This window comes from Arctopsyche grandis, chromosome 6, assembly GCF_051622035.1.
Source record: "Arctopsyche grandis isolate Sample6627 chromosome 6, ASM5162203v2, whole genome shotgun sequence".
NCBI classification, from domain to species: domain Eukaryota; kingdom Metazoa; phylum Arthropoda; class Insecta; order Trichoptera; family Hydropsychidae; genus Arctopsyche; species Arctopsyche grandis.
In genome coordinates, this window is record NC_135360.1 from 3,155,797 (window position 1) to 3,170,871 (window position 15,075).

Here is a 15,075-nt window from a genome sequence, read left to right on the forward strand (position 1 = left end):
TAATGCTGTAACTCTGTAGAATAACTGTATTGTTCAACAGTTTTCCTATGTGGGACTATGTTCCGACTTTTATAATGACGTATGGCAAACAGTCTTATTAACTGATTGTCGATTGGCATTATTGACGAGTTGGCAGTAGTGTCGACCCAAGCGGAAGAACGCTACGGTCGGTAGAGTCAGCGAAAAGACGGCGTACGGAGAAGTTGTGTTCTCGTACGCTCCGCTGAACCACCACGTGCAGATTTTACATTTCAATAAACTACATCAAACCATTATCGAAGTCTTTTCCAATATTCATATACAGATGTTTTAAAATGTCTTACAGAAATAATTTTAAAAAGTAAAAGAAAGGATGAACAATCAGAAGCAAAGGGACTAAAAAAGAAAATGGAAAGTTTCGAATTTATTCTCCTACTCGTCCTTTTTGATAACATTCTTCAGCCTCTCAACTTTGTATCAAAGCTCCTACAATCAAAAAACGTCGATGTTATCAGTGCTCAGTCGATGATCAAAAATGCATACGACAATCTCAATCGTTTTAGGAATACATTTGAAGAATTTGTAACGATTTCATCAATGATTGCAACAAAATGGGGTTTGGAGCCAAAATTGACATCGAATCGTCAATCTTTTGTCAAAAAGCACTTCGATGAACTTAGTAATGATACACGATTCCAAGATTCATTGAAAAAGTTTGAAATAACAATTTTGAATGCGGCACTAGACGTAGCCTTGATGCAATTGAAGGTTCGTTTTACATCTTATAACGATATTATTTCAAAGTTCGCCTTCCTACAAAGTAAAAATCTCATTCAATTATCAGATGACGACTTATATCGTGAAGCCAAATCTTTAGCCGACCAATATGTCAATGACTTTGACAAGTCGCTACCTAACCAGGTGCTTGATTTTCGTTCGTGCTTAAGAGAAAAAATAGAGAAGATCGACAGTGTTCATAATTTGGCAAAGCTCTTCATTTGTGATTTTTACACTATAAATTCGTCATTTCCTGATATCGCCACCGCAATCATCTTGTTCCTCACGCTTCCGGTAACTATAGCCACTGCTGAGCGCTCGTTCTCTAAGTTGAAACTTATTAAAAATTACTTAAGGTCAACTATGTCACAACATCGACTCAAAGGATTAGCGCTGATTAGTATTGAACATGAGAGAACAAATAAAATGAATTTTAACGAAATAATCGAAGTGTTTGCCAATGGGAAGTCCAGAAGAACAGATTTTTCTACGTAAAAAGGTATGTATTTTGAAAAATTATTTTGCCGAAAAGAAAATAATATGTGTATATGGGGGGGGGGGCGCCGTAAAATATTTTGCGGGGGGGCGCCTGGAATTCACGTAACGCCACTGTTAAGACCAAACCTATAACTCGATTTCTAATGTCCATTAAAATAATTTAGCGTAAAATAGTTCAAAGAAATGGGTATCATTTGTTTCCCTACACCCTTGGATTTAATTTGAGCAAAAAAAGCAGGGATTATCCCATTGGTTTGTTGTTTTTTTTATATAAGGGTTCAAAATGGGCTCAAAGACACCGCGTGACGAATCGACACATGTTGCAATTCGACAACTCTACTATACGCAGTTTATGCTACGAACTTTTTTTGTTATTTTATCCTGCTGATATGACATCGAAACAGTTCAAAATAATAAACCCTAAATGAATTTGGTTCAGTTTAATCTGATCAGTCAGACTTTGAAGTCGTATTAGCGAAAAATTTATAATACATAAAGAGGACGAAAATTTTTGAAGAAATATGGGAAAAAATAAAAATCTCACCATGGAAACTCAAGGAGCCATTATTGCTCTTTACAAACAGCAAAAAACCCAACGATATATCGCCGAAAATCTGAATATTTCGAGACTGCAGTACAACAGACGATAAAAAAATTCCAAAATTCTAACATTATGGATTTATCAAAATCAGGACGTCCCAGAATCACAACACAAGCATTGGATCAACAAATTATATTATTGAGCAAGCGAAATAGAAGGATAACGGCACCAGAAATCGCCTCTGACATAGAAAAGACAGCCTTCAAAAAAGTATCGGTCACCACGGTTAAACGTCGGCTGATGGAAGTGAAGCTGGGAGGGCGCATAGCAGTAAGAAAACCATTATTAAGAAGAAATAATAAAGCGAAAAGACTAGCTTGGGCTCTTCAGCATCGTAATTGGTCAATTGAAGATTGGTCAAAAGTGATTTGGTCCGATGAATCGAAGTTTGAATTGTTCGGTTCGAAAAGACGAGTTTACGTCCGGCGCACTCCCCAAGAACAAATGATGCCAGACTGTGTGCTGCCAACAATCAAGCATGGTGGTGGATCCATAATGATATGGGGATGTTTCTCAAGAGCTGGAGTTGGGAATTTAATCAAAATTGATGGAATTTTAAAAAAAGAAGGGTATTTGAAAATTTTAAAAGAACAAGTTTTGCCGTGCGGCCGGAACTTATGTGGGCATGATTTTATATTCCAACAAGATAATGACCCAAAACATAAATCAAAGCTATGCATGGACTTCTTACAACAAGAAGAAAAAAATAATTTAAAAATCATGAACTGGCCTCCTCAATCCCCCGATTTAAACCCAATAGAACTTTTGTGGGACGAATTGGACAGACACAAACATCCATAAATAAGTTTTGGAATCATCTACAGGAAAGTTGGAAGTCCATACCTCCCATCACACTTCAAAATTTAATAAATAGAATGCCGAGACTATGCGCAGCAGTGATTAAAAGTAAGGGTGGGTTTTTTGACGAAAGTTCAGTTTGACGTTTATATTTTTTTATAATTTTATGTTTATTAATTGTTGTAATATCTTTATTTATTTTAATAAATGCGTATTTTTTGAACATAACTGAGTTTATATTTTTTAAATTGGTCCAAAATTGTGTAAAATATGCTCCAAAAACACTTTGGTCTTAAACATATGGACGGTAGTGTATATGTATTATGCTGTTTCAATTGATTAATATATAAAAAAAAAATCACTATAATTCAAGCATATGCACCAACTTCCATCATGTAAAGTTGACAATAAAAGCGTTCCATGGAAAATTGCATCACCATCATGACACTGCCATCTCGCAAAATGGCTCAAACGTTCGACACGGAGAAGTTCATCGTCGAAATTGAATCCCAAAAAGCCATTTGGGATTTATCATGCAATGAATATTCCAATCGGGAGATAAAGAAAAAACGATGGGAGGATATATGTGGAAAAATCCATAGTGGCATGGTGATATTGGAGCTTGAGAGGAATGGCGGCAACACTGAAATGCTCGCAGACGCCATCACAACGGCATTGGACAGCAATACAGTGGTCAGAAGACTGACGCTGATGACAAAGCTAGGGGTGCAAGACTACACCGCAGTCAACAAAGCAGCCTACACCGCAGCCCACATATCAGTCAACAGCGCAGCCTTCATATACACCACTGCTCACATCATGTCTGTAAACGGAGACGACATCCCACCGGACCAGAATGAGATACAACAGAAGCAACCACAACCCTTGGAAGCAGCCTGCATCATACTAAGTCTACCAGCCGTATTTAAAGAGAACATCTCGCTATGGATCGGCATAGAGGAAGCACACTTCGACAGTCCGAGGATAACGACGGACAGTACGAAATACGGTTGCCTTGTCACCGCCCTGAACTACGACACCCTCTCATTCGTCAGTGACATAGTGACAGGACCCATCTCTACCAGAAACTAAAAGAAGCATTACTAGAGAGGCTAGGAGACTCGATGGAGCTCCGCACCACACGCCTTCTCACGGGTTTCGAACTAGGCGATAAGAAACCATCCCACTTATTAAGACAAATGCAGGAGCTTGCCGGCCCACAGCAGAGAGACTCACAAATAGTAAAGACGTTGTGGACACAACGCCTTCCAAAACACGCCCAGGCCGTCCTCAAGTCAATACCAGACCCAACCTTGCAACAACTCGCCCTCACCGCAGATCAAATAATGGAGGTCTATCACAACATCGAGGTAAATGCAGTAAGCCAGCAGACACTTTCACACCCAACAACACCAGATCCTCTACTGTTCGAAATGGCCAACCAAATTAAATCACAACAACGTCTCTTGATCGACCTGGCCAGAGGCTCATCAACTGAAAATCAGAAACCCCAGCCAACAACAAAACCCGAACTACAACCGAAGCCGAAGCCAAACCAGAACCATGAACACCCACACAGGCGGCTGATCCAGGACACGAGGTCGATCTACGACACACGGAGAAATTTGCTATTTCCATCACAAATTCGGAAACCTGGCACAAAAATGCCAAGCACCCTGCACATTCCAAAATAAGGAAAACGAGAGCGGCGACTCTCAGAAACGGCAAACAGAGCGCCCGGTACCAAAAAATGCCGACTAATAATCTGGGAACGATCAACGGACCAGAATTACCTAATCGACACTGGTTCAGACATATCAGCATTACCAGCAATTTTCAAGAAATCCAACAAATCCAACCACACCAGCACTCAGTTACACGCCGCTAATGGGACAATCATAAAAACATACGGTTCAAAGGCAGTAAACCTCGACCTCGGACTACGAAGGAACTTCAACTGGTAGTTCATCATAACCGATGTCAACCGTGCCATCCTCGGAGCCGACTTTCTGAGCCACCACAACCTACTCGTCGACCTCAACAAAAAATGTCTCATCGATGGTGTAACAGGACTGACTACAAAAGGACACACCATGACCATAACTTCTCAACAATAGCCAGCACCGACGAATACCATCATATTCTCAGACAGAAACACTTAGAAGTAGCCAGAGACCATCTCAACATAGACGGATCCCGAGCCAGAAACACTAACTTCTAACTTTGCACACAGACGAACTTGTCTATAAACCCATGGTGGCCTGATGGTGAAGAGCACCTTCACAAATAAATCAGTCCCCATACATATGTTCGAAGTCAATACTACAAGTGAGTGCTATTCACGTTAATATTTATATTTTAGAACTATGTATGTTTTAAGTAATGCATACTTTGTATTTAGCGTATACTTAATTGCAATATGTGTAGTTTGCAATTCGATTCAAACTAAGCAGCAAGATGATCGAAGTGAGGGCTAAATCAGGCTTTGCAACGAATCAACTCGAATATTTGTACGATGCCATGATAAAACGAAAATTCACTGGTGTTGACTTTCACTGTTGGGAACCGAAGGTATCATTGTTCCATTTATAAAAAATAGATTTCATTCAAATTGCCACTTTTAAAACTCTATAGATGAAAAGGAATCAAATATAACGGCAGCTATCGGGAAAACTTGAGTCCTCCAGGTTAATCGAGACGGTTTATTAATCATCCGCCGTCCTCCATTCTGTGTCGTTCTTGCATTTCTTATAATAATGCGAATTCTTCATTTTAATGATAACAATGAGGATGAAACAAGTATGGGGAAAATAACCCCTTAACTTATAATTTATTTTAACCAAAAAATGGGAGAAAATCTGTGCTCCCGAAAGGGAATTATCGATAGACGAATCATTGGTATTATGGAGAGGGAGACTGCTAATTCGTCAGTACATGAAGGGCAAAAAAGCGAAATATGGAATAAAGCTTTATATGTCGGGGCAATCGAATGGTTTTTGGCCCCGAAGAAAATAATATACGGTGGTTCCGCTGATTTGGAGCGAGGTGGTAAAAACCACACTAACAAGGTAGTCCATAAGCTAATGGAGGGAAAAACGGGAGTTGGACATTCATTATATATGGATATAATTATTATAATAGTGTCCCTCTCGTTGAAACATTATTAGACCAAAAAACTTACGTCACCGGAACATTGAGGACGAACCGCAAGCAGAAACCAAAGGAAGTTTTGAAAAAAAAACTTAAAAGGGGAGAATATGTGCGTCAATATACTGCCCAAGGTATATGCGTCAATAAATGGAGAGATCGTCGCGAAGTGTTGTCGATTTCATCAGAATTTGATGGCAAGACAGTTGAAACCACATAAGATGATAATCCAGTACAATAAATTCATGTCTGGCATTGATTTCCATGACCATTAAATGTTGGCCTATTACCCAATCAGAAGGAAAACTTTGCGTTGGTATAAGAAATTTGGCATCCATTTATTTCAAACTATACTCATTTATATATTTCCCGAAATGAAAAGATGTCTTTATATGACTTTAGACTCCGAGTAATCGAAAAATTACTTGGGCCTCTCCCCCTTCTTCAATATCCAGGGGTCTATTACGAAAATACATCGTCCAATTTTTTCTCCAAAAGATGACAAAGGCAAAACATAAAGAAATGATTCCATTCTCTTTTGTCTACTATGTCCAGAAAAGCCAGATCTTTGTTTAGACCCATGTTTTCGTTTATTCCACAAATACGAATGAACGAAAATATGGTTATGTTATTATGTCTGTATGCTTTTTATTATTATTTGTGTGTGTTTGTATATATTATATATACTTATTTGAATATAATATCTTTTTGGTTTCTATATATTTCTATATGTGGCTATTCGTTCGTTTCTTTCGTCAGTCGACTTTGAATCGAGTAGTTGTACTTTCTTAGTTGAAAAGTCGCGAATAATCTACTGTTTATATTTGCTCACACTCCATAAAAGTCTGGAAGCGAACATTCTGGCACCGAATGTTCCCGAAACAACCGAGCTACATATATAAGGGAAGCAGAGTCGCTGCCAGGCAGTCAGTTTGAAAGCTACAATAGTGTATTGATATGATATTAGAATTTTGCACACGCTGTACAAAAAATTTGCTTGTCTACCTGTATCTATTGCTACAGTAGAAAGAAGTTTTTCAACATTGCAGCGTACAAAGACATGGCTGAGGTCGACGATGAAGGAGGATCAACTTAATGGCTTAGTTATGTTAAACACTCACCCTGAAATTGATTGTCCTATTGACGATGTAATTATCCAATTTGTCAGGAAGAATAGGCGCAGAGAATTCATCATTTAAGGATGAGAACCACAATTGCAACTTTTTTATATCGTAAGATGGCATATATGTGTATAATCAGTTTAAATAAAACTTTCTTAAACTTTGCATGTGACTTGATCATTTTTTTTATTATGACAAAAGTAAAGGTAGCTCAGGATAACTCAAAAAACTCACCACTTGTCTAGCGGGCGGTGCTTTGAACACTCCGTTCGAAGTAGTCACGGTGACGAGTGTCACCGGCGGAATGACGACCTCGCCTGTGGACCAGTCATTGTACATTATGGAAGTCGTAGATTTGACTACTCCACCATCTTCACCATCCACCATCTTTGGGAACGACGAACCCACCCAACACACCCACAACTCTGCTCGACGATGTAACTCTGTCAACGATGGGGCTGGACCATCGTCAACAGTCGTCGTCGATGATTCAGTCGACGTGTCACACGTGGAAAAGGACGTGGACGGCCACGTGGCCGAGGCCGAGTGATGACGTCCTCGTCCGTGGACCAGTCATTGGAACAGTCACCTATGTACATTATTGATGTCATAGATTTGACTACTCCACCATATTCACCATCGGTCTTTTCACCCCTTAAGTTTTTCCAATATGTTTATTGTATTATTAGATATTTTGTCTGTATCTTTTATTATTTAAGTACTTGTGGGAAATCCCAATTCACCAACAATCGGAAAACAAATAATATAACCAAATAAAAGACTTCATCCAAAACATACAGCAGTATTTCCAACTTTGAACACAGACGAACTTGTCTATAAACCCATGGTGGACTGGTGGTGAAGAGCACCTTCACAACTAAATCACTCCCCATAACTGGTGACCCCAACTAAGAACTTCGCAGCCTTCACAGCAGTCAACGGCCAGCAGCAGACCATGCTACACCAAAAACCAGTCAGCTAGAAGCAGCCGACCAGCAACAGAGCCAGACTCACTCAACCTGCAACAACCAACATAGCCGTATCCAGAGACATCTCAACATAGATGGATAACGAGCCAGCAACACTTAGCCGAATCCAGCCGCTTCGAGAACTTCCAGAACTCTGCCGATTCGAGAATTTCCAGAACATACCCGCTTCATCAACATAACCTTTTAGGGCCGGGCCGCACCGTGCAACTTTGTCGGCCGACTAGTTGCGCGACACGAAAAAATGTATAGAAATGTGTGCGGAAAACAAGTTGACGGGTGTAGCATGTCTCATCTACCTACATGCATTGGTCTGGTCGCCCTCAACCAAGTCGCTCGCAAGTCGCACGGTGTGGCCCGGCCCTTACACACTTGTACACCCAAAACTACATAATAAAAATAATTTATTCCAACAAAATACAACCGTGTTTCGTTAGGCCAGGATACGGTCAACATCCACTACCCCCACCTACATACTTTTGTCCCGAATTTTATTAGTACCCAACGTGTTAATTAACGTGTCACAATAGACACATGGATCGGGGAAGCTGTGACGGGCAACTTGTCCTTTATAAGGGGGTACACACGGTACAACGGATTATTCTGGAGTGAGCGCTGGATCCGTGTGGACCTCCCGAATTGTTAAATAAATGCTGTGAAGCGACTTTTTAATTTCATTTGGATCCTGAACCCACCCGTACGCAACAATATTTTAAAATTTTCAATTACTGTTTTTCGAGGATAATTGAATACTCGAATTGAACGTGAACGATTTTTTCAAGCGAATTTGCTTGTTTCCAGCGTGCGATTTGAAATGCCTCGAAAGTGAAGAATTCTTAACGAATGATTTTAAACAAATGTCACATTTATACGGTTTTATCCCACTGTGAATGCTCATGTGTACACCGAGGTCAAACTTTCTACTGAATGATTTCAAACAAACGTCACATTTGAACGGTTTTTCTCCGGAATGGCACCTCACATGTATCATAAGCGAAGAGCGTTGAGTGAATGATTTTAAACAAAAGTCACATTTGTGTGGATTTACTTCAGAGTGAATGCTCATGTGTACAGCGAGGTCACATTTGGTAGTGAATAACTTAGAACAGATATTGCATTCGAAGGGTTTCTCACCAGAGTGGCATCTCACGTGTCTCATAAGGGAAGATCTGCGACTAAACGTTTTTGAACAAACGTCACATTTGTGTTGATACGCCCCAATATGAATATTCATGTGTGCTCTGAGATGTTGTTTCCCAACGAACGATTTTGAACAAACGTCGCATGTATGCGCTTTTACCCCACTATGAATCTTCATATGCTGACCGAGGTTAGATTTTGTCCTGAAGGATTTCGAACAGATACCACAATTGAACGGTTTTTCTCCAGAGTGGATTCGCATATGATCCGTAAGGCAGGATTTGAACGTGAACGATCTCGAACAAATATCACACCTGTGCAGCTTTACCCCACTATGAATACTCATATGATTGCTGAGGTAAGATTTTGTATTGAATGATTTTGAACAAATATCACACTTGAACAGTTTCTCTCCAGAGTGGTGAGTCATGTGTTGCATGAGGTTAAATTTTACAGTGAACGATTTTAAACAAACGTCACATTTGTGTGGCTTTTCCCCAGTGTGAATACGCATGTGCACGCCGAGATATTGTTTTCTATTGAACGACTTCAGGCAAATATCACATGTGTGCAGCCTGTCTCTAGCATGAGTGTTCAAATGTTTCGAAAGTACAGCTTCTTTGGAGAAAGCCTTCAGACAAATGTCACATTTGTGTGGCTTTATCCCAGTATGACACTTCATATGTCCAACAAGGTTGGATTTGTGAGAAAATAAACGTAAACAAATATCACACTTGTGCGGCTTTAGTCCCGTATGAATACGCATGTGTGCATTGAGGTAATGTTCCCCTTTAAAAACCTTGGAACAAATGATACATTCATGTACTTTTCTTTGATTATGTGTAATAACAGTGTGTTTACGAGCAAATGACTCGCCTTCAAAATGTGAAGAGCACGTCTTGTCTAAACCTTTTCTTAGTGATGATGCTTCTGGAGTGTCAGCAGTAGCTATTACTTCTATCGTGCCATCATCCGAAGTAGTTTTTCCTCCACGTGTCTACAAAAAAGACCAAACGTTATACAATTTTTTTAAGTATGATGATTAGATATCATTTTAAATGTGAATTTTTGATTATAGCCAAACAGATCCTAGTGTCAGACTTAATTGTAAAACGTACATAATATCGCATTCAACCAATGACCAATTGCATTTCGTTTCACTAGCAGTATTTCGGCTCGACAAAGTCAGGTATATATTATATATGTGAGTATAATACATACGCATATCTAGAAATTATTATGTATCCACCGATATATGTAATTTCAGGCTAAAAATGAGTCACATATGAAATCATAGCTTGTGTCAAGTCTGATCATTTCGATACATGCATATACTTAATCGTTTATTAGTATCGAAGAATTCTTTAACCGTTTGCCCGCGGCCGTCTTCTATGGAAGCTTTGGGCGACAAGTCTGTAGCAGTGTGGCTGTCTTCCATAGAATTTCTGAACTTTGCACGGGATTTTGAGGCTTACATGCGCCTATTTCAACTGTTTTAAGGTTCAAAATTGGTTGAATATATTACTGAGAGTTGAATGCCACCTATTCAATTTGCTTAAAATGAATATATACCAGTCAAAATTAGTTTTTTGTGAAACCATACTGAAACCTCGTTTATGTGACGTCACGTCTGTTGAACAATGGCGACGATACGTCTCAATTGTATGAAGAATGATTGTTTGACAATTAATCCAAAACTACGAGACATATTATGTATTTTATTGTTTAAAATAATACTTTTTGTGTTAATTAACATATCTGGTTACTAGAGTAAATATTAAAATCTGTATTCAAGGTCGAAAACTCGATTGCCAAATTCGCGAAAAAGATGCCGCCGTACAGGGCTTGTTCGCTATATTTATTGCCGCGGGCAAAGGGTTAGAACAGTTGAAATAGGCGCATATAAGCCTCAAAAATGCCATGCAAAGTTCAGAAATTCTATGGAAGACAGCCGCGCTGCTACAGACTTGTCGCCCAAAGCTTCCATAGAAGACGGCCGCGGGCAAACGGTTAATAAAATTTTAATATAAAATAAGTTTTTGATATTATTAATTTATTTATGGAATACGTATATATTAAAAATGAGTGGAAATTTATAATTTTTCAGACGATAAAAGTAATTGTCAACGTCATGTTATCTTAGACAACAACGCTTACTACAGTAATATTATCAAAGGCCTTGCATTGAATTATATTGTAATAATATCGTAGGGTTAATAGTTAAATAAGAAATAATAAAAAAAATATATTTTACGTCCTTTCAATGTAACTACACCAGTGGTTCTCAAGTGCGGCCACCAGCGACTTAATAGTAAATAATATTAATATTTAATATAGCAAAATTAATAATATTTTGAATTTTGTTGAATACATCTGACTTGTATTAAAAAAAAACAAACACTTCAAAATTCTTTCCACGCGAATATGATCCGTAGTGTGTTCTCAATAGTATGCAGAACAATAAGAGATTGACTTGCACACATGGGAGTGAGGTCATTCAAGTCACAATAGGGTTGTATTAAATTTATTTAACGAAGACTGTGAAAACGAAATATTTCGTATGCATTGCATTGTGCATCAAGAAGTGCTAGTTAGTAAGTGCATGGAAGATGTGGCGTTAACTGTGAGAAAAGTATGAAATGCAATTAATACCAGTAGTAAATTGTCGAACATGTTTAGTTCTATATGAGAAATCAACAGTGACAAACACAATATATTGCTCAATTACAATCATATTAGATGGCTAAGTTTTGATAACAGTGTTCAACGTCTTTGTGAATTAAATGATTACGTTATATCTGCTTTGGCCGTAAATCATAAAGATTTAAGTGAAAAGCTTCAAAGTAATTATATAAAAGGGTCGATTTTATTCCTAAAGGATTTTTTGCCGCACATTAGTTCGATTAATAAACAACTACAAAAAAGTAACTTAACAATAATAGAAACCATGCTCATCATTGACAAACTAAAAAATATAGCGAAAAGCCTTGTGACAGAAGTTGAAAATGACAATTTTTCAATTTTATCTTCTGTTAGTGATTTCATAGATAAGACGACAGAAACATCTTCAAAATTAAAACTTAAAATAATAGAGTGTCTTAAATCTCTGAATCTGGAACTTGATAAAAGGTTCGAAGAATTGAATTTTTTTAAAACTGTTTCTTTTGTATCTTCCCCTTTTATTATGATGAAAAATGAAAATTTCCTAGTACTACAAAATAGATTAAAATCATTTTCAGTATTGAGATTAATTAACTGGGCTAACGCAAAATATGCATTATTAGAAATTAGTCACGATCAAGTACTTAATAACCATTTTAATAATATTTCGGTTCAAAAATTTTGGTCGGAAATATACGTTGACAATGAAAACAACAATTGTTTTATTAATATTGTCTATTTTTCCCACTACCGTATATTGCGAAAGATCATTCAGTGTAATGCACTTTATTAAAAATAAATTTAGAAACCAGCTGACGGACGCAAACTTAGAAGCAGCAATGCGATTTGCACTGGAAGACAGGAGTATTGAGCAATTTCCATTGCATTATTATTAAATAAATAGATACCAAAATGTTAGAATTTCTTTTATTTTATGAATAAATTGATCCATTTTTTTTCCAACTTTAATTTATTTGATTAAATTTGGTGCGGCCACCAGACATTTCCATGGGACTACTATTATCACCTGTGCGGCCACGGTAAAATTTCGCCTGAGAACCACCGAACTACACATTGCACAAATGCGACAGCACGCTCGGTTCTCGCGAGACTCGCGCTACATCGGATCGACAATACAATTGAGAGATTTCCTTAGAACCATTCACTTACCTGGCCATCGTCTGGCCAACTGGAAGTATTCGGTGAGAAATTAGCAGCCGACTCATCCTCCCATGTTAAATCATCCAGCAGAACTTCCTCCAGCTTGACACCGGATGGCACTCTCGACGCTTCGTCACTCCGAAGACAAGCGCTTCGAAAGCTGTCGAGCGATTCCAGATTGTTGACACACGAACGGCATATCGTATCTGGCAGCTCGTCACCTTTCCTAACCTACAAATGAGAATGGAATTGACGAATGGCAATGGCAATGGCAATGGCAATAGTTGGCAGGCAATCTAACTGACCTGCAGCCGACAGCAGGTCCAAATGCGTTGCGCCAAATGCGGCGGATGAGGATCGCCGTGGATGGAGACGAGGCGCTCGTCTCCATCTGCCGGAGCGGAGAAGAGGCAAAGTCTGCACTCCATGCGGGTCACGAATTCTCCTCGAATTCTTCTCGTTGTCTATTCTCGGGACATCTTTCCCAGAATCAAATATCAAATGCATATTTCTTACGCTGGGTCACTTTGACGCGTACAAGCGAAATCACATTTCTATTTAATACAAAGAGTGTGACGCGAGCAATATGGCGCAACCATCCCCAATGCGTGGTAACAGGTTGACCAACCGCTTTGTTCACAAACCTGATTCCAACATGCAACTTGTGGTTTATTTATTTATATACATTGAAGTAGAATGGGTAGAAGCGCTCTTAAAAAAACTCGACCAGTGGATGTGTATGTGTCGAGACGACGACACATACACATCCACTGGTCACCCATACATACACATACGCATATATACAGCCCCTGCAGCTATCGTTCAATCTTAGCTATCAAGCTAATAATTTCAAAAATACATCTTAATTACTTAACTCTAAAATTTATAATTAACTTATATGTACTGTCCCTCACAGAGGTGTCTCTTCGCGCAAGAATGCATCTGTAGGAATATAGTACAAGTCATGCTATTACATCAAAACCAGCGATCTCATCATCGTTCCTGTCCAAACACGCGTAAACTCAAGGGCAACGACCATAGATCTAGAATAGACTAGATATGGCATTACTACAAATTTCGTTGGAGATCTTGTCGCCACTAACTGAGGGGTGCGGGGGGGAGTAAGGTTTTTTCCCTACGACTCAGCGGTCGGCGTTTTTTCACTTCCCCCCGCACCCCTCAGTTAGTGACGAAAAGATGAAAATATTTTCGCATATCCATCGACAAGATCTCCGCAATCGACTTTTCCTACTTAGAAGCTACTAACCTACTGAGAGAAAAGTGTGCATGCGCCATGTATTTTGCATGCGCCAAAAGGGAGACCAGTATAAACCGTGAGGGCGGATCTATGTATTATACATCTATGGCAACGACCCCTGTGACTGTGCCCGAAGAACAAAGGATATACACGCTTCCCCCATAAACAGCGCGTGTAGCACACTCGCCTCGTAAAAAGGTCATCGCATGCATCAAACACACGTGCCCCAAATATACTCGTGAAAAGTCATTAACTCGTGGCACACGCTCGCATTCTCAAACGAACCACGTCCTGGCACTGAACCCATAAAACCACGAACGATGTCCTGGCACGCTGACCCCGAGCACGCGCCTCGAATATAGGTCAAACACGTGTGTCCGGGAAACAAAGACGAAGCAAATGCACACGCCACGCTCCAACCCAGAAGGTACATAAAGCGATACGCCAGTCCCAACACGAGAGTGAGCCTCTGGAGCTCAACCAGATCACATCTCCGAAGAAACCTCTTCGTACATACAATAACCATTGTACCAATTGAACGAAAATAAACGATCCTCTTTCAAACTCAACTGAATTTCCAAAGGCCGGGAAACGGTCGAAACCTTTCACCCGTCCTATAATTGGTGACCACCGACCACTAAATTGGCGATCACTAAACTGATGACCCCTATAGTTGGTGATCACTATACATCCATGGTCGTAGCAGACCTGATGCACTCAGGGAGGGCATTATACATGGGCACACCCCTGTGAAAAACACCCCCAGCTGTCTTATTTTTTCTTACTCTACTTACAACTAGTTTGTCCTTATTTCTAGTATTTTCATTTTTAAATGCTTTTTATTATTACTTAATTATGTTCACAATACATCTTATATCTATTTTAATAGCTACTGATCTACTGATCATTTTCTATTTTGCAATTTTAAATTAATTTTGTTAGTAATCA

At 39.1% G+C, this 15,075-nt stretch overlaps 5 protein-coding genes across 6 annotated transcripts in view; 1 reads left to right on the plus strand and 4 right to left on the minus strand.

Annotated features, from left to right (window-relative positions):
• LOC143913498 (uncharacterized) overlaps positions 1-13,509 on the minus strand; it is a 54,872-nt gene extending 41,363 nt beyond the window's left edge. Inside the window, exons 1-3 of one of the 3 annotated variants that reach the window (XM_077433339.1) lie at positions 13,175-13,509; positions 12,879-13,100; positions 9,924-10,044 (exon numbers count right to left, since the gene is read on the minus strand). In XM_077433339.1, coding sequence (XP_077289465.1) covers positions 9,924-10,044; positions 12,879-13,100; positions 13,175-13,297 — 466 coding nt within the window. In that variant the 5' untranslated portion in view covers positions 13,298-13,509. Of the gene's footprint in view, positions 1-8,376; positions 10,045-12,878; positions 13,101-13,174 lie in introns of those variants that run through there. The other 2 variants (XM_077433340.1, XM_077433338.1) reach the window with 2 other exon arrangements.
• Positions 1-15,075, minus strand: part of LOC143913567 (uncharacterized) — a 781,442-nt gene that overhangs the window by 758,043 nt on the left and 8,324 nt on the right. The gene's annotated exons all lie outside the window — the stretch shown is intronic.
• Positions 1-15,075, minus strand: part of LOC143913487 (uncharacterized) — a 133,667-nt gene that overhangs the window by 60,319 nt on the left and 58,273 nt on the right. The gene's annotated exons all lie outside the window — the stretch shown is intronic.
• The window catches only part of LOC143913478 (uncharacterized), an 89,304-nt gene that overhangs the window by 41,898 nt on the left and 32,331 nt on the right, over positions 1-15,075 (plus strand).
• On the minus strand, positions 6,535-9,454 carry LOC143913583 (uncharacterized). The gene is made up of 3 exons (XM_077433472.1): positions 8,288-9,454; positions 7,720-8,090; positions 6,535-7,575 (listed from the first exon to the last, which is right to left on the minus strand). Exons 2-3 carry the CDS (start codon positions 7,812-7,814, stop codon positions 7,368-7,370), a joined length of 303 nt encoding a protein of 100 aa, XP_077289598.1. The 5' UTR covers positions 7,815-8,090; positions 8,288-9,454; the 3' UTR covers positions 6,535-7,367.